The sequence below is a fragment of the Phodopus roborovskii genome, unplaced genomic scaffold (genome assembly GCF_943737965.1).
Source record: "Phodopus roborovskii unplaced genomic scaffold, PHOROB, whole genome shotgun sequence".
In the NCBI taxonomy this organism is placed as follows: Eukaryota; Metazoa; Chordata; class Mammalia; order Rodentia; family Cricetidae; genus Phodopus; species Phodopus roborovskii.
In genome coordinates, this window is record NW_026126588.1 from 17868174 (window position 1) to 17888084 (window position 19911).

The window sequence follows — 19911 nt, forward strand, 5'->3', positions numbered from 1 at the left end:
GGAAAGCATCTTCATATCCTGTTGCTACCTAGGAGTTCTTGGCTTTGATTCTCTCAATAACATGTGTGCCCAAATATGAGCATAAAGGGTTGCCTACATCCTTGTTACATAACGCTGTGTGGTTCTTCTGCAAGCCCATATTTATTTGCTGGGGGACAGGGGAGGAGACAGCTTTACAGACCTTCAGGGGGTGCGGTGGGGTGCAGGGAGGAAGTGAGATACTTGTTCCACCAATGAGCAGTTAGAGAATGTGAAGTCTCAACACGATTTGATCCAAACAGTCATCTTCAGGAATTTGTTATGATAACTGTGGTGCTGTCTCCGGAGCAGTGAGGTATATGTTCTTACGGTGTGATCTGTTGAAAAAGGTGGTGTTAGGTAACGTGCTGCGGCAAGTGTCTTTGTGTGGGGGCTGTGTTCTCCAGCGGAGTTTGCGTTAAGACTGGACCCCGAGTAATCGCAGTGGGGTTTTCTTTGTCTTTATAGTAAAACTTTGTAGACTGAACCCCTCCACAGTTCTTCGCAAACTGCTGAGTAAGTGTCGTTCTTCCTAGCGAAGCCTGCTCCTGCATGAGCCCAGGCTGCTGCCTTGTCTGTGCTTGTCCCTAAACTGAGATGCTCAGCACGGAATGTCACACGTCAGAGCGGAGCCTGAGTAGCAGCAGGCTTCCGTGTCTGACTCTTGGTCTCCGCGCCCCTTGGATGTCCTTTTTCCTTCATCCCTCACCTCTTCACAGATGAGCTAGGGAAAGCAGATGCCAGCGAGTATAAAGAGTTTCTTCCACTCCCACAAACACACTTCCTCCTTTGCCCATCCTCATCTCTTCTGCTCCTAGGAAGCACAGCCGCCTTTCCCACCTGCCAGAGCCCCTGCTGCTGCCCGTGGCTCCTCTCTCCCATTCCCTCTCAGCCCCGTTCTCCTGGGCGTCCTACCGTTCCCTCTGGTAGAGCTTCCTGTTGGCAGTTTCTGCTAGTTAAAGACTCTATGGAAATGTTCTTTGACAGCCCTATGATTTGTGTGGAAGAGCTGTCTACCTTCATTTTTTTTTCTTAACCCCCAGTTGATACTTATTTCTCCACCATGCTTATTCTGGCTCGGGTTCCATAATCCACTCACATATTTGTAGGGCCCTGGGTGGCTAAATCCGTACAGTTGCAGGCCTGGTCTTACTTGTCAGTGTTTGGCCTCCTGGGCGGTGTGGCCTGTTCTCTCTTAGCTGCTATACTGGAGTGTTTCACTGTTGTGGGCCCAGCCCTCCCCCTTCCCTCTTTTGGCTCAGCCGTATTTACAGCTTTAGTTGCTATAACCTTCATTACAGAACACAGTGCTGCGAGTATGAGCTTCTTCTGGCCCCTCTTCCTCTCGCCATTGCTGCCGTCCCTCGGCAAGCCACCGTGGTCTCCAACCTGAATTCTGTGAGGGTATCTGAGCCACTTTAAATTTCCTTGTCTGATCTCAGACCTGACCGTTTAATCTCTTAAAATCCCGCACTCCGATGGCTTTCTGTAGTTCCTAAGGAAAAGAGTTTGCAACCCTGTAAGAAGTCCCTGTGAACCCGCCTCATGCTGGTTCCTTGTTGGCGCCAGCCTCTCTTCTCACCATGCTCCCCAGATGCTGCTCCGGCCCTGCCTGGGCTTTGCCTGAACTCATGTTTCCTCCAGCCAGAGTTACAGATGAGTTTTCTCTTGCGTTCTCACCGCCGCCAGGCGAGGATCTACCTACAGCTCTCCTTGTACCCCCTGACTGTCCTTAGCATCTTATTGCCTGGAATGTGGTAGATCGTGTTAAATACCGCGTGCACGAAGGAGTAGACTTGCTGCTTTGTTTGCTGGGAAGAGTTACGTCTGTGTGTAACAAAAGGATTCAGTTACTTCTTCTCCGGTTGCGTGTTCATGGCATTGTCCTGAGACAATGGATGCACCTTAGCCTGTGCGCATTATTCTTCATGCTTGGTTTTACAGCTGCTTTCTCCCAACTCATCTTGAGACCTTGGGAAACCCTCAGGAGTTCTTGTCCCAGTTGGCAGATGGGAATCCCTCACATTTCCCCATAGATGTAACTGGAATTCTAGATCATTTTGTTCAGGCTTGTGTAATCCCTGATTTCCAGTTGTAGTAACTAGAGTTGTGCATCATTTGTATCCCAAGGAAGAGAGAAAAAGTCAGGGAGAGGATCGCAGGACACCTGCATCAAAGCTCTGCATGTTTTGTTGTTATTACTGTTTTACCTTAACATGGTCTCCTCTCTTGATTATTATCAAACTTGTCTTTCAGTAACTAAGACTAACCTGTGAGAAGAGACTCACAAAATGCCCCGTCTTACCAACTTTAAAGCAAAGGTTAGGCGTCATTAAGTACATTGTTGTGCAGCCACCACCACCTTCTGTATATAGAGCACTGCATCTTCTATGACCCCTCGTTTCTACTGCGGTGATAAAACACCCTAACAAAAGCGTCGGTGGAGAAAGGGTTGATTTTAGCCCACGCTTGTAGGTCATAGTCCAGCATTTCAGGGAAGCCACAGTGGCAGGCCCCTGAGGTAACCAGTCCCATGACCCGTGTGGGGGAATGCAGAGAGAATGAATGCATGTAGACATACGTGCTGCTCAGCATGCTCGCCTTACCCCTGCACACTCCAGGACCTAGACTCGGGGAATGGTACCATGGCCCTTTTAAAAGGAGTCTTTCCACACCACTGAAGGCAATAAAGACAGTCCCCAGAGACACGCCCACAGGCCAACCCAATGTAGACAGCCCTGCACTGAGTTATATCAAGGTGACAAATGAGAGTAACCTTTGTCAACTTGGCACATAAAACATGGCCTTAAGCTACAGCCTTCCACCCTCGTGTTTGTTTGCTTTTATAAGATATAGTCCACCTTTAAAAGTCCCTGAAGTTTGCAAAATTGCTGACGCTTTGAAAGTCCAAAGTCTCGTAACTGTGAGCTCCTGTTACCAAAAACAAGATAATGCTTCCAAAACGTGATGGCACAGAGTAAACATCCGTATTCCACAAGTGAAAGCAGGGCCAGGGGACAGACAGACATGGGGACAGGCAGATCAGCACAAAAGGCAGTCTGCAAGTCCTAATGCCAAACCTGCATGCAGCTTCATGGTTGGCTTCTGGGGCTGATAACGTAGTCACCTGAGCTTCAAAGGGCTTGGGCGATTCTACCCCTCTCTGCCCCTGCCCACGTGCAGCATTTACTGCTGCCCATTTAGGCTTAGGCAGGCTCCGTTTCAGAACACCTGTACCTGTCCTTGGCAGAACCACACAGCCCTGGCATCTGCCATGTCCAGGGGTCTCCTTTCCAACCGAAGCTTTGCCTTCCCAGCTTCATATCACACTCTCCACAGCCATCCTCGGGCTGCTGCCCTTTGTGCCTTCAAAATTGTGATATTGCCGAATACTGACTCCAGCCTGCATGTAGCCTGGTCCCCTTAGACCACAGTGATATCAGCTTGTGCCCTGACCCCTTCGAGGAGCAGAGGAGCCCTTTAGGGTGTCTTCCTTTAAGGGAATTCACATCCCAGCAGGTGGGGCCTCCAGTAGGGTTTGCCCAGGATGTCCCTCCTGCTGCCCATGCACAGCACAGGCTTCCCCAGAGCCTGTCTGAGCTCTTGCAGCTGCTTTCTCGGATCAGCCCGGAGGCCCCTGTCTCCCTGATTTGCCAACACAGCAGCCCCATTAGCTTTAGTTGTAACTCCACTGAGTTTCAGAACATTCTTAAGCTGGGCCCTTCCCCCATTAGTTAAGGCTTTCAAGACAATATGCCCCCCCCCATACCCACAGGCCAGCCTGATCTTCACCGTCCTGCATTGAGAATCTACCCAGGTCATTCTAGGTTGTGTCAAATGGACGATTAAAAGTCATTGTGACTTCGTGTGACCCAGTAAAGGATCTAACCCCAGCAGCTAGCAGCCACTTTAACTTGACATAGGAAATTGTTTCCTAATATCTTTTCAATGATCACACCATTTCAATTCACCGTGTTTTAACTGTTGTTTTTATTTAATTCTAATTTTTAAAAAATCTGTCTTGTACTGCAGACCTAGTGATTTTACTATGTACTTGAGAGTTAGAGCAATCTACATCCCTCTTCAATAGTCTGTATCTTTGCTTCTAATTTAAACAGTAAAAATGAACACTGGAAGAGAGTTCAGAACAGTCTCTGGTGCTGTACTGGGGGGAGAAGGTGATGTTAGTATGTGTGTGCTCTGTGTTTGCATTTCTACTGTGAGAATAAAGTGATTTTATTTTAAAGGAATAAAATAAGATGCAAGTTTTAAGAAATATTGTAGCTTCAAAGGAAAATGCAGCTTATTAGAGATACACAGTGCTAACATATAGAGATCACACACACACACACACACACACACACACACACACACACACACGTATACACGCTACCAATAAGAGTGTGGTTGAGGGATTATCTATAGAGTCAGGAATGACTCGAAATCAACTGTATCACAGAATGGCCCAGCTCAGCATGGTGACAGCTTTAGGAAGGCTGGCAGTGTGCAGCTCATTGCAGGACACACAAAGAGCTCAACAGGTCAGCGGGTTGGAGAGTGCCTTAAGCAGGTTGGCTGGTCTGCATCCCTTCCAGGCACCTCACTGTTTATAAACCTTGGAGAGGGAGAAGAGTAGAGAGTTTAGTCAGTTTCAGGACTTCTGAGACTTCTGTGTTGTTTGCTTCCTGAGTCTTAAGGAGCCGAGGGTTCTGAGTTTCAGAAGAAATTGCTTTACAAGTAGAAAGGCCTGGGGTCTCTTGGGTATTTCTCCACAGCATCCTACCTAGTTCTATGAGTTAATGTACTAACAAAGTGTCTAAAGTCCAGAAAGTAATATTGGAGTTATCCCCTGCCCCAAGTAAAATCTCTTGTAGAATTTTAGTGTTCAAATAGCTTTGGCTGTTTCTAGAGAGATATTTTGAAATTATGTATCTATCCATATTTGTTCCTACATGTACATACATCTCACATGTGTGTATGTATACGTATGCATGTGTGTGATTGTAAACATTCTTTTCTAAAGTGAGTGCTTTTTAAAAATAGGTACTATGCAGACTCGTAAATATTAATTTTATTCAAACACTTAACTTGTATCAATAGCCATTTTTCCTTCTTTTATTTCTGTTACTGTGACTATTACCATAGTCAAAAGCAACCTGGCAAAGAAGGGTTTATTTCATCTTATAGTTTCCAGTCCAGCGTTGAGAGAAATCAGGGAAAGAACTCAAGTAGAGGCCATGAAAGAACGCTGCTTACTGGCTTGCTGTGGCCTGCTAAGCTTAACTTCTTACCACCCAGGTCCACCTGACAGGGATGGTACCACCCATAAGAGGCTGGGTCATTGATCAAGAAAATGCCCCCAGCCACTGATGGGCCAACCTGATGGGCCAGTTTCTTAATTAACATTGCCTGTTCCCTGATAACTCTAGCTTGTGTCAAGAAAAAAACAAAATAAAACAAAAACCCAAAAAAGATAAACAAAAAACCAAACTAACTAACCAGCACTCTCTTTTAAATACATTTTTGCTTAGAGCTATTAAAGCTATTAAACATATGTAGGGGTAGTTTGCCTTTATTTTGAGATAGGGTCTCACTGTATCCCTGGCCAGCTTACAACTCTGTACATAGACCTGGCTATCTTCATACAAGATATCTGCCCATCTTTGCCTCCTGGGTGCTGGATTTAAGTTGTATACCTCTACATCTGGCACTTTCTGATCACACTTCCAAATTGACTTTATGTCCTTTTGATCTTATTTTCGATTTGAAATTTTGTGATTTTCTTGTATCTTTGCTTCAATTGCAATGATTCCTGAAAGAAAAGACGGGGTATGGTGTTTAAAAATTACAATCTATGATGACTGAGTCATTTGGAAAAATTAAATTATCATAAGGCAATAAGACAATTGAGAACTTGTCCATAAAATGTTAAAAAAAAAAAAAAAAGAAGAAGAAGAAGAAAAAAACCTAGCATACATTTTTGCCAGGATTGCTTTATATGATTAGAAAAATTATAATATTAGTGGAATGTAAGAAGGAACACATAGCCTTCATGTGCCTACGGTGTGGTCTGTTGCCCTTTTCAACCAGGTTGAAAATGAAATTCCTGCTACCATTTTACACACACACACACACACACACACACACACACACACACACACACACACGATGTTATTTTACAATGGAAATAAAAATCTCAGTAAGTGGAAAGCCTCTGAATTTATTTGTGTGTGTGGCATGCATGAGCGTATATGCATGTGTGGAGTATGTGCCCTTGAACCACATGTAGAAGCCAGAGCAGGATCTTGAGTGTCTTCTATTGGAGTCTGCTTCATTAGTGCCTTGGAACAGGCTCTCTCCTGAACTGGAGCTCACCAGCCAGGCCAATCCTGACATCTCTCTCTTTGCCACCCAATGCTGAGATTACAGACACACAAAGCCAAGCCCAGTTTTTTATTTGGATGTTGGGGATTTGAATACAAACACGGGGGCTCGCAAACCAAGGGCTCTTTCCCACTGAACCATCTCCCTATCCCCAAAGCAGGTGAGATATTTAAAGACTGTGTTGCCCGATGATACTACCAAGAGAGGAGGAGGTAGATAGGGCTCCAGGAGGAGGAAGGGCAGCTGGAAGAGTAGCTAGGAAGTCTTTCAGTTGTTTTTGGGTTTCCCCCTTTCCTACTTTGGCTTACCCAATTTGCTTTATCTACTCCAAAGTTTTGGTAGGGGCCAACCACTGTAGTTACTGCTCTGATGAAGTGTTAAGTTCAGGATAGAAGAGGGGCTTATTCAAGCTCACTATACTGTGCAGCTGTTTCTGCTCTGAAATGACATCATTCTAAAGGAAGTTTTGTGTTTTATTCTCTTGGTCAAAAAACTTCATTCTTCAATGACTTTATTCATTCTCTCTGGGATTACTCAGTGTTTACACTCTTTGCTAATGGCAGGGTTCTCATAATAGCATGCTGTTTCTTGTTCAGAGATTGGCAGACTCAAAGTCTGGTTTTAATTTCTCCAGGAAATTTGAATTTTGTGGAAGCAAAACAATGCTTCTATTGGAAGAATTTTAGGTACCTGGTCTAGACTTTTGTACATTCCTGTTTAGTATTCTTGACATCAATAGATGTCATGGGTATGTTCTTTAAAAAAAAAAAAAAAAAGTATTATTTGTAGAGGCTGCCCCTTACCTCTACTGCTGTCAGTGGTGAATTGTGATTGTGGTGGTCACACTGGTGGATGTGGAGGCCAGGGAATGATTTTCTGGAATGTGAACAAATAGGAAATGGAGCTACATTTACAGTTCATGAACACTCCCTCCAAGCCCAAATAATAGCAGGCATAGATTTTTTTGGGGGGTGGGGGTGGAATCCTGCCTTTTCTTTAGGCTAAAGAAGCAAACAAGAAAGAAATACACATTTGTGTTTACCTTTCTCTTAAGATCACTGATGAACCCGAGTTTCCTGTGCAAGTGAGTGCTAAACAGTGTTCCAGGTAACTTCCTAAGTCCCACATCACCTGGAACACACAGAGGACACACTGTTCGTGTGTTTCCCTGAGGGGTAGTGTGAGCAAACCTGAGAGCCTGCAGGATTACAGAGAGGCTTCCTCTGAAAAGTGATAGGGAATGTCTAAGGAGATCTGAGGGTGTGGGTGCGGAGAGAGAGTGCAGGGGTGGGTGCTGCGGAGAGAGAGTGCAGGGGTGGGTGCTGCGGGGAGAGTGCAGGGGTGGGTGCTGCGGGGAGAGAGTGCAGGGGTGGGTGCTGCGGGGAGAGTGCAGGGGTGGGTGCTGCGGGGAGAGAGTGCAGGGGTGGGTGCTGCGGGGAGAGAGTGCAGGGGTGGGTGCTGCGGAGAGGCAGTGTTGTGCTTCTCCTCCTTGGAAGACTCTGTTGTTCCCAAGCTTGTCTATATTCTCTTACAGCTGTTTTCTTGAGTTCAGAGTCAGGGCTCAGGCTGAGTGAGGTTCTGGCCATCATGTCCCACCAGTCTTTAACAGAGAATAGGTGAAGTCTTTTCCTCTTGTAGATAGAACGAGCTTCAGAGTATCCCTGTAGTGTAGGATAGCATGTCTTAAAAATTATAATGGATAAAGAGCTGTCTCTCTCTCTCTCTCTCTCTCTCTCTCTGTGTGTGTGTGTGTGTGAGAGAGAGAGAGAGAGAGAGAGAGAGAGAGAGAGAGAGGGAGAGAGAGAGACTGATGATGAGAGAGGTTATAAGTACACAGGTGAATGAAATTTTACTAGTCAAATTACTAACTACCCAATCTGTTCATAACATACCAGTAGATATTTATCAGTGGATATATATTTCAGTAGGAGGATAAACTGTAGAAGTGTATTTGGATTTGGTCCTTGCAATCTTGCAGTGAACCATTGAGAGAGACAAGATATTCACACACACACACACACACACACACAGAGAGAGAGAGAGAGAGAGAGAGAGAGAGGGAGAGAGGGAGAGAGACAGAGACACAGAGAGACAGAGAGAGAGATTGATTCCTAGGGCAAAGAAGTATAAAATTACCCTTGTTGCTACACTGAGTACAGCCTAGCAGTACAAGGAGCTAAGGGCCAGACAAGATGGATTGAGGGGAGTGTCCTATGGAGGAGGTGGGGCCAACTCTGCTTGGAAGGACAAAGGATTGTAAACAACAACGGTAAATAGGACACCCTGAGCAGAGGGTGCCATGGGCATGGCATTAGAGTAAGCAGACAACTTTGGCATTCGGGGAGAATTTGAAGGATGAAACCGGGAGAGAGGAGCTTAAGTCAGTTGGGGAGGATAGATATAGTCATAATATCTAATCATGGACTCTAGGAAGTGACATATGCTTTGTGTGTGTGTGTGTGTGTGTGTGTGTGTGTGTGTGTGTGTGTGTGTGTGTGTGTGTGTGTTTCTTTTGGCCCATACACACCTCTGAGACAAGTAGGCAAAGGCAAGTGTTTGGAGGAAGCCGGAAGCCTCAGACTTATATGGGTATGGCACTAGTATTTGCAGGTGCTATTATTTAGGTAGCAAATTCATGAGCTTGTCATGCTGAGTTGACGTGTAAGAAACTTAACACAGTGCACTTTTTTTCCTAGGCCGGACCTGATAGACATGAATACTGTTGCTGTTCAAAGCAACCTTGCAAATTTAGAGCACGCTTTTTACGTAGCCGAAAAAATCGGTGTTATAAGACTTCTGGACCCCGAAGGTGAGTTATTTTCTGGCTCTCACCTGTGCTGGCATGCTCACACATCTCACCAGAAATCATCTGTGAGCATCGTGAAGTAATTGATTTCTGTTGCTGCTTGTAGATGTCGATGTCTCTTCACCTGATGAAAAGTCAGTAATAACCTATGTGTCCTCCCTCTATGACGCGTTTCCCAAAGTCCCCGAAGGTGGTGAAGGCATTGGCGCAAACGTGAGTATTGCTCTCCTGCCCTTAAAGCTGTTGGTTCATCCACTGATGATCAGTAATTGAATTGCTTGCCAATTAGTGCAGGATTTTAAAAGCAGATTTTAAATGCTATTTATATATTTGAGCTAATATGCTATTTTTCCAATTGTACATACATCTTACAGCATTGTTCTACCATTGAAATGAAAGTGTAGCTAAAAAAAGTTGTTCTATGTCACAAATAAAGGAAACTACTTGAGAGTCACAGCACATCTGTGAATGAAAGTAATGAGTCACTGGAATGTAAATATTTCCCTTTTTAACTTGCTGCCCTTTTACAACTGCCGGCTCTCCTATCCTGTGTAGATAGGCCGGGTCGCTGTGGAATGCAATTGGAAGTTGGTTCAGGAGACCCTGTGAAATAAGTTGACTAGATAGTTGTTTTCCGACTTGAGGCCTCGGTGCCGGTCTCTGTGTTTGACCAGGTGACCAGAGCTAGATTGCTGACACACAGTTTGCTGTTGTGTGACCTGTCTGGGATCACCGTTTCTCAAAGGCTTGTGGAATTTAACCCAGCTGTGTACTTTGACTTGGCCATGCTAAACAAATGCCATGTCTAGCCGTGAACAGGACGCTGTGCTCATTTGGGGCGATGGCCCTTTACCCCAGCCTGCAGGACATGGGAGCCTTGTACCTCCTTGTCCGATTGCTTGCTTCACTCCCCACGCTCTTACTTCTGGGTCTGGTTTTGTTCTCTTCCCCTCCCCTTTCACGAAAAGATCTTAACCTTTTGGGTCTCCCGGCAGTGTGTCCCATTTCACTGCTCTGAGCTGCTGCTGCAGAAAGGTACCCGTGGCTCCTTCCTCTGCCTTCTTGCCACAGTCACCTTAGGTTCATCTCTTCTTTCTTCACGTAGAACTGACCTTGCTTGATAGCATACGCTTTTCCATCCCTGCATTAACCCTGCACATGCCAAATTAAGTTTCATATACTGTGCTGTGTTTATTATTACAGTTTTCGGGGTTAACTGGTTAAATTCATCCAGCTGTTTCAGTAGTCAAAACTGCATTTTAATTACACAGTTCCATCTAGGGTTTTGTAGTATTAACCAGTTACTTATAGGTAGAGCATTTCTGTGTTGGTGCCCAGCATTCTTTGGGACTCATGTCTTTTATCCACTCTCCTCACCTTCCCCTGACCACATTGCTACTCACTGTTCATTGCGACACTTCTCAGAAGCCTTTGGTGACCAATGCAAGGCACATGTGTATCCTCCCCTCCATTTTTTAACTGTTTCAGTCATTTGAACACTTAGACACTACCCCCCCATGTTGCTCCACCAGACTACAAATATTACACCTTAAAAGTTTTGCTTGTTATTCTAACAGTGAATGTAATCCTGTCACTTAATACACATTCTTCAGAAGCTTAATTACATAGCAGTTGTCAGCCTTCCGATGCCTTCATTTTACAAGAGTTTGTTTAATGAGTACTTGAAAACCTTTCCCCGTCTGGTCCCTTCATCTCCTGCCCTTTGGTTTAGTGTCAGATATTAGGAAACTTAGATGTGCAGTGGTCAGCAGAGATGACTGACCTGGTCTATGCAAGCTGCCACTCCCTTAAGTGGAGCTCTGGACAACCCTCCCCCACCCCCCAAGATCACAGCAAGTTTTGAAGCCTCAGAAGCCTATTTGATGCAGTATTCCAGAGGGCCACTTTTTTTTTTTTGGACCAGAATTGACACTCATTGGGTAAGGGTTAGTGACCAAATGTTGATAGCATGTTTTTAATTTTGTTTGTATGGAAAGAATTGTAGCTGAGTGGAAATTAAGAAAGCATTTACCTGATTCTCTCTGCGAAGCCTCAAGACATCTGGACTCCCAGGAGTGTGTATGACAGATTGTGTTCCAGATGAGTGTTGTTACCCATAAACACGAAATGGTCCTGATGTTTTATTTCCTAGGATGTTGAAGTCAAATGGATCGAATACCAGAATATGGTGAACTACCTCATCCAGTGGATTAGACACCACGTGCTCACAATGTCTGAGAGAACATTTCCTAACAATCCCGTGGAACTAAAGGTTGGTGTACTGTAGAAGTTCAGGAGGGTTGATCCCATCAAAAGCTTTAAACTCATGCTAGGTCCATCCCGTAATCTTAGCGTTCGAGATGAATTGCCATTGACAAGCCATGCATTTTAGTAGGCAAGTTTTTTTTTTTTTTATTATCTATTGTCTTATATAAGGAGAAAGTAGGGGTACATATTAATAATTAAAACAGTTATAGCAGCAGCATCTTTAAGAAGCTGCATTCCTCAAACTTTAATTTGTTGAGAATTAAAGGTATAATATGAGAGCTTCTGAAATTAGCATGATGAATGGGAATGTGCTAACAGGCCACCAGATGCTGGGACAGAAACATCCCTGGGGAGCTCACACACACCAGGAGCGTGCCTCTGCTTGAGTCCTGTTAGAACTGCCCCAAGGGCTGCTTTTGTAGAGTACAAGGCACACCCTGCATGTTAGGAATTTCAAAATACAGATCAGCTCTAGTGCAATTGAACTTAGAATCGATGCTCATAGCCTGGTGTTTGTGGCCAGGGTTTAGCAAACTTTTGCTAATACTGTAACCTTAGGTAAGGTTATTGGGATGGAGCTATCCTAGCAATATAAAGGAATTGTGAATACACAGCTTATCAAAGAATAGGCTGCCTCATTTTATACATTTGTATTTGAAATAGCAGTTTATTTTTAACTAACTACAGAGTAGCCTTAATTCTTTGACTTAATAAGCTTTGTTTTAACTCTCAGGCTGGAACCACAAGAACTGTAATAGCACAGGCTAGGCCCCACGAAAGTTCCTTGCTGTTCTCACACATCTGTTCAGAACATCTGTGGCATTGCCCTTCTGTTCATTGTCGCAGTGTGCTTGTCCTTTGCTCAAAGTTACTTAGTATGCTAGTATGTGTTGAATTAAAAAAAAAAAAAAAAAAAAAAGACCTTTTTATACGGTGTTACCATTGTAATGTGTCTCTCTATGTGGATATGAACTATTTTAGGGCATGAAAACCTGGGTCCTTCTACTGCAACATGGTGCCATAGTGTTTTGCACATAGTGACATTTGGTGACTAATGACTGACAGCAGCCTACAAGATTTTGGTTTTGGTCCAATACAGCTTTGGGTTTCATGTACAAATACATTTATTTGCAAATGAATGCTTGAGGGGTTGTTTTGTTTTTGTTTTGACCATTGGGCAAATTTGTGTGGTCCCTGACTTCTGCAGATCTTTAAAAGCTGTAGGAGTCTGAGTATTCACACGGGTTACTTGCTAGTGGGTAATTTAGGAGAGAAAAACATATCGTTAGGAATTAGCAAGTTCACAAGCCATCATAGAATCTTGCAGAATTGTGCTGTCTATTTTAATGTAGCATAGATTAAGCTTAATTGATTGATATGCACCTTTTAAATGTGGAAGTGTTTTATTTATGCAAATTTTAGAAAGGTCTTCTAAAATGAATATAATAACATTTTAAGAGTTTCACAAATGAGATGTAATTGCATGATTGGAGTGTTTATAGTAGTAATGTCAACTAGTTAGTGAAACAAAACAAAAGAAAACAAAAGAAAACAAAAGAAAACCTGTTGAAATTGACAGTGGTATGGTGAGGCCCATGTGTCAGGCCAGCCTAGCTGCTACAGTTTCCAGAATAGTCATGGAATGGAAGGCAACACGTCCTTTCCTTCCTTTATGACAGCGTCGCCAAACTCTTTTCTAGAAACTAAAAACCTGTGTGTGGTATTTGGAAGCTCAGCCTCTCAAGGATGTGCTTTTATGTTTGGGTGCCGGGCACTGGTCCTCAGTCATTGCTCAGATTCCTGTGTGATAAATGTTGAGTTATGGCTCACATCAGCAGTTCAATCCTCATCCGGTCCTGCCTAACCCAGCACACAGCTGCCTGGCAGCTGGAGCGTTGAGTCCATAAAGAAATTGTACTGAGTGCTTGTGACTCAGGGAGTAGCCTTGGCTGTAGCAACATGACAGAAACAGGCTTTCAGAGTAGGCCGTAATTTATTTTCTGTTTCATTACAGGCACTTTATAATCAGTACCTACAGTTTAAAGAGAAAGAAATCCCACCAAAGGAGACAGAGAAATCGAAGATTAAGCGGCTATATAAACTGTTAGAGGTAAGCCAGACATGTCCTTTGGTAACGCCAAGTGTAATTTCTGCATTGTTTCCAGGTCTTTGCTGTACAGTAACTGTTCTGTTTCCTTAAGATCTGGATAGAGTTTGGACGCATCAAACTCCTTCAAGGTTATCATCCAAATGACATTGAAAAGGAATGGGGCAAACTCATCATCGCCATGCTCGAGCGGGAGAAGGCGCTGAGACCCGAGGTGGAGAGGTAGGGAAGCTGGCTTGTTACAGGGTCTGCTGTAAGGTGCTCTCCATTCTCAGGCTCTTGGAGCTCGGCTTTTATTTTGCGTTGTTGTTTGCTTTGTTTGTTCTTTCTGTGATGCGTTCTTGTCTGCCTGGGTACTTGCGTGTACTTGTGTGTGGAGGTCAGAGTTCAACCTTGGTCTTTCCTCAGGAACTGTCCGTCATGTTTTATGGGACATGGTTTTTACTGGGACCTAAAGGCTCACTGCAGATTACGGTTTCCGTTCTTTTGTTTGTATAACCTTGGTGTTTTTGTCCTTCCATTTCCTTATCTAGAAATGGTAGCAAGAACTCTTAAAGAGTCAATTAGTAACTACATAAAGGGTCTGGTACGTTGGATTGCTCTGTGGAGTCTCGTCTAATAAGGTGTTTAGTGCAGTTTTAAAACAAAAAGCACCCAGGAGTCTTTCTGAAAGCAACCTTAAGGTAGGAGGGCCCAAGCTTGGAAGTTCGTAAGTTAGAGATTAGCTATTGTGGTTCTTATTAAAGTTTTAAGATGGCCTCCTTCTCTTGAGGCAATGGAAGCACTAACAAGGCAATGGAGGTTGAGCGTGTAGTTGAGTTAGTAAAGGACTTCAGAAGGCTGTGGCTTCCATCCCTAGCCTCTCACATAAGACCGGGCGCATTTGGGAAGTGGAGGCAGAGGAATTAGAAGCTCCAGATCATTTTCCCTTCGCTACGTTAAAGAGGCCAGCCTGTGCTACCGGAGACCCTGTCTCAAGGAGCAACAACAGCAGAAACAAGACAGAGAATATTAGTCCGGGTCCCCTTTCCACCACCAGGGTACATGTCCGGCCATGTTCTCTGACCTTTTGGTCACTGTCCTGCAGCCCTGCTGTAGTGTGTGGGACTTGTGCTGTCTGCCCCTCCTTACAGCTGGAGGCACGCATGGTCAGGTAACGCTCTGGCTGCAGAGCGGATACCTTGGCTGTCTCTTACGAGCTCACCTAGGCTGCGTTCCACCCTCCTCTGTTCACAGGGGTTTGTGCAGTCTGTCCTTTAGGTAGGGAAGCCATTTCACTTCCTATTGTTCTTTACTCCTGATCCTTCTCAGACTTCAGCCTCTGTTTTCCTTCCAGTAGTGTCCCAGGCTGGGCAACGCGGCTCCTTTTAATGGTTGATAATTTCTGAGTTTTTTTTTTTTTTTTTTTCAGGAATGCTTACCTTGGTTGTAATTTCATACGAGCCACCTGTTTCTGAGATAGTAGCTCTAATAATTGGAGCCAGGCTGTCATTGTGTGTCCTTTACCAGAGCTTTGGCACAGGGCGTGGCCGATAACAGTGGACACCCAGTGTAGTTGCGTTCTTGTGGTCTCCCACACTGACTTCAGTGTTGACCTGGGATAATGTATTTAAGATACAAAGGCCAGTTCCACTGGCCGGCCCTTCATTACTAGTTTCACTCTTGTTAAAGCATAAATTTATCTTGTCCGTAGAAACAGAGCCTAAGGGTCAAAGTGAGTCTTAAATGCATGAGGTGCAGTTCTCACTAATGCTTAACATGAGGTGTTAAATGAATCACTTGAATGGAAAGATACAGAAAAAAGATAGAGAGCTTTAGTCACTACACCAGTAGCAGAATGTTAACGTGCGTCTTAGTCCACTTGGTGCTGCTACAGATTGCTACAGACTGGATAACAGACGTTTGTTGTCGAGGGTTGTGTTGTGGTACAAGTCTACTATAAGCCCAGCACTTGGGAAGCTAAAGCAGGAGCATGAAAAGCCTGGGCTATATTAAAGACTCGACTGTCTTGTGCTTAGGAAGAGAAAACAAGAAGAGGAAATTGGTGACTCAAAGATGTAGAAATGCTGGTGCTAGCACCTGGTGAGGGTGTTCCCCTGGGAGATGCAGAAAGGCCACTAGGGGAAGAACAGAGCAGTGCAGTGTCCAGGGAACCAGGCAGGCACAGGAGAGAGAGGGTGCTCTCTGGAGCAGCACAGCCATCCTACCCAGGGGCAGTAACAAAGCCACTCCTTTGATAGCTGCATTAATTTATTCATGAGGGTTGAGCCTTCATGACCTAATCGCCCTTAACCGCTTCAGGCTGGGGATCATGCTTCCAGCCCAGATGCAACCAACCACAACAGTATGCTACTGAAAGACAGCAGTTGAGAGTTCAAGATTCAGGAGCCAGTCTATTCTGGATTAAGTGTATTACTTCAGTTTGGAAGTCACATGACCGTAGAGGCGGTCTTAAATCGCTAGGCCTGTTTTCTCATTGTAACAGGATGTAGCAATACCTTCCACGTTTTCAGGCTGTGAATATGAGATCAGGTCACGTGTGTAAAATGTTTAATTTCCTGGCATATAAACAAGTGTATAGTAAGTGTATGGTATATAGCTGTTCCTGGCTTTAATTGTTCTATTTTACTTGGTAACTGCTTTTTTGAAAAATAAAATGTTTAACTCAGAGCAGAGAGTCATCAGTTTGGCTTGGTAGTATTGGAGGTTGGGAAGGGTTTGGGAATGTGCTTGGATTAAAAAAACCCTCATTTTTCTTGACACAAGTTTTTGGCCCTGGCTGTGTATTGCAAATTGCAGTAGCTGTGTGGCTTGGGGTGTGTGGAAGACAAACAGGAAAGAGTTGATGTTCTTGGGCCCTCTGCTAGTCTGTGTGAGGGAAAGCAAGCCCAGACACATTTGCAGTTAGTTATTTGTGCCCGTATTCGACTCGGATTCGTTGTCTTTTCAAATATGAGCTGTAGTAGTTTAGAAGTAATGTCCCTGAGAGAGTCCGTCTTACAAAGAAAAGTAATTCAGTGTTTTTCCAGTTACTTTAACGTGGTGAACAAATGACATGCTGGTCAAATGGAGATGAATTTTGTTTCTCGTTAAATTTGCTTGACTGTTCCAGCATTTTGCCTTGTGTATCCAGCCCATAGCATCTCTTTGCAGAAGTCTGGCTGTGGTATAATCTTTGTGTCTTCTTACTTGGTGGTTGGTACTGATAGAACTACCTTCACTGGGGCTGGTGCCTGGGTTCCAGGGTACTGGAGTTGTTTTTTTAGGTGGTTGCAGCTGGATGACTCGTAGTGAAAATATTTGGCATATCTTTCCCAGTGACGCCCAATCATCCAGCTCTGTCTCTACTTGCACGGCTTTAATGCAGGCTACAAAAGGCAAACCTCAGCAAGCAAATGAATGGCTTGAGGCACGGTTCTTCTGAATCGTTACCAGCACAGTATTTGTAGCACATTGCATATGCATGCCGAAGCATATTTAAGGATCTGTTAAAGCTGGGTCACTCCTCCACCAAGGCCACTGTTCGCGAGGTGGAAGTTGAGCCTCTCCAGTCCTACTTTCATGGTCCTGGGATATCGTTTCAGGACTAAAAAATGCAGAGCAGCAGCTACAGCTACCGTAGCAGCGACTCTGTGTTCACTAACACTACCAGCACTCGGACTAGTCTAGACTCAAATGACAACCTTCTGTCTGTCCATTGTGGCCCCACACTGATCAACTCCTGCATTAGCTTCGGCAATGAGTCCTTTGATGGACGCAGGTATGGAGTCGGTGGTGTGACGCCATGTTTGCTTGCTTGGTGGGGCCGATTTTCAGGACTGATGAGCTCTTTGACTTCACAAAGAAGAATTTTCTCCCCCTTTTGTCTCTTTTAGGTTGGATATGCTGCAGCAGATTGCTTCCCGAGTTCAGAGGGACAGTGTCATCTGTGAAGACAAACTGATCCTAGCCCGAAATGCTCTCCAGTCTGTAAGTTGGTTCCGCAGCCAGGGCGTGCTGTAGAGGGGTGGTCTGTGCCTGGGTAACCTGGAACCTCTCGTATTATTTCACCGATTTCTGGTACTCACTCTGTAGAAGCTTTGAGAGATTGTGATTGATATTTTCTCTCTTGGGAGGCAGTGAGTAAAAGGAAAACAAACATATTTGAACCAAATGAAGTAAAGACCAAATAGGCTTCTCTTCTCCTATTTTGGAATTTGTAGTTTAAAACTACTTTTGACCTTTGTTTTACAGAATTAATGCTGAGTTCTTTTTAAATTACAGGACTCTAAAAGATTAGAATCAGGGGTGCAATTTCAGAATGAAGCAGAAATTGCCGGGTACATTCTTGAATGTGAGAACCTTTTACGCCAGCATGTGATTGACGTGCAGATTCTGATTGATGGAAAATATTACCAGGCAGACCAGCTGGTGCAGAGGTAGGGGTGATTCTTCCTTCTTTTCAATAACTTTTTCATGAGAACATGATGGGAATGTATAATATGAAATTAAGTTCTATATGTGAATTATAATGTTTTGATAAAAATAAGTAGGACCAATATTTGCAATAAACATAAATTTACTGTTGCAGTAAGTACTGGAGTCATTAAAATGATGGTTTTAAGTGTCTATATTTCCAAGTATGTAAAATATTTTGTAGGTCTTTGGATGTGACCAAGAGGCAGAGTGAATATTTAACTAAGCATAGTTAAGGTGCTAGGTGTGATCCTCAGACTACCAAATAATAATAACAGTAATAATAATAATAATAATAATAATAATAATAATAATAATAATTTGCAACATTAGGAAAGGAAGAAGTGTAAGAAAAGTTCCCATCTTCAGTTAGTTTTGTGTTGACTCTATTATGAAAATGATCATGACCAAATACTAGAAAAATGTGTATAAAATGTTAAAGCTGTGGGGCTGGAGAGATGCCTCAGTGGTTAAGAGCACTGACTGCTCTTCCACAGGACCTGGGTTCAATTCCCAGGACTCACATGGTGGCTCACAACTATCTGTAACTACAGTTCCAGGGTGCCTGATGCCTTTACACAGATATATACATAGACACAACACCAGTGCACATTTTAAAAAATGGTGAAGCTGTGTTTGGTGGCACCCACATGAATTCTGAGTCCTCCGAAGGCTTAGGTAAATCACAAATACACAACCCTGCATGAGCTACATAGCAGGACTCTGTCCCAAAGTGGGAAAGTAAACAGCAAATACAAAAATGTTTCTGAGAAGTTTGTGGGGGCATAGAGAATAGAACCTGGCAAGCTACAGTCAGTCTCTCTCTGTCTCTCTGTCTCTCTCTCTCTCTCTCTGTACATAGGAAAGTAAACTGTAAACTTTGTAAACCATGTGTGAGCCAATAATTTCACTTCTAGGAGCCAGTAGTTATTTTTGAGGTAGGTAATAAGTAGATGCAATTATAAAGCTTTATGTTCATGCCAAAAGTATTTTATAAGAAATGTTATTATCCTTAGTGTCAAATAACAGAGCCATCACCTTATGGTACATAATTAAGTATTTTATAAATGGTGGCTATAATGACTAATAATATGGAGAACTTTTGCAGTCTGGTATTCAGTGAAAGCAAAGCATAAGGCAAAATTTTACCAAGGTAGTTTCGGTGACGTTTTTAAAACAAAATAGTTACTTCTCGAGCAGCATGCATTTCAGAACGACGGCTAAAAGCAGCCCTCCTGTATGTCCTTTGGGCCCATTAGTGGCCTACTGCAAGGCCAGTATTTGTACGTCAGCGAACGCCAGCAGTTTGCATTGGCCTTTTCAGTTGCACCGTATCCCTCTCTGTGTCCCTGCAGGGTTGCAACGCTGCGTGACGAAATTATGGCCTTAAGGAATGAATGCTCCTCCGTGTACAGCAAAGGACGCATGCTGACCACAGAACAGACAAAGCTCATGATATCAGGAATCACTCAAAGTCTAAACTCAGGATTTTCACAGACCTTACACCCCAGTCTGAACTCAGGGCTCACCCAGGGTTTAACGCCTTCCTTGACCTCTTCTAGTGTGACTTCTGGCTTGTCCTCGGGGATGACTTCCCGACTGACTCCGTCCGTTACTCCAGCTTATACACCTGGTTTCCCATCAGTAGCAGCGCCAAGTTTCACTTTAGGAGTCGAGCCGAATTCATTTCAGACCCTGAAGCTGATGCAGATACGAAAGCCCCTTCTAAAGTCATCTTTGCTGGATCAGAATTTGACAGAAGAGGAAGTCAATATGAAATTCGTTCAGGATCTCCTGAACTGGGTTGACGAGATGCAGGTAGTGTTTTACCTCAGTTTCCCAGTCTTGTTCACGAGACAACTTCTTCTTCTTT

General features: G+C 44.0%; 1 protein-coding gene across 4 annotated transcripts in view; it reads left to right on the forward strand.

Moving 5' to 3' along the window:
• The window catches only part of Dst (dystonin), a 348777-nt gene that overhangs the window by 187093 nt on the left and 141773 nt on the right, over positions 1-19911 (forward strand). For 3 of the 4 annotated variants that reach the window (XM_051204358.1, XM_051204359.1, XM_051204360.1), the window contains exons 1-4: positions 17089-17343; positions 17459-17552; positions 17847-18001; positions 19394-19856. In XM_051204358.1, coding sequence (XP_051060315.1) covers positions 17177-17343; positions 17459-17552; positions 17847-18001; positions 19394-19856 — 879 coding nt within the window. In that variant the 5' untranslated portion in view covers positions 17089-17176. Of the gene's footprint in view, positions 1-9098; positions 9212-9314; positions 9422-11360; positions 11481-13490; positions 13587-13677; positions 13806-17088; positions 17344-17458; positions 17553-17846; positions 18002-19393; positions 19857-19911 lie in introns of those variants that run through there. The other variant, XM_051204361.1, reaches the window with a different exon arrangement.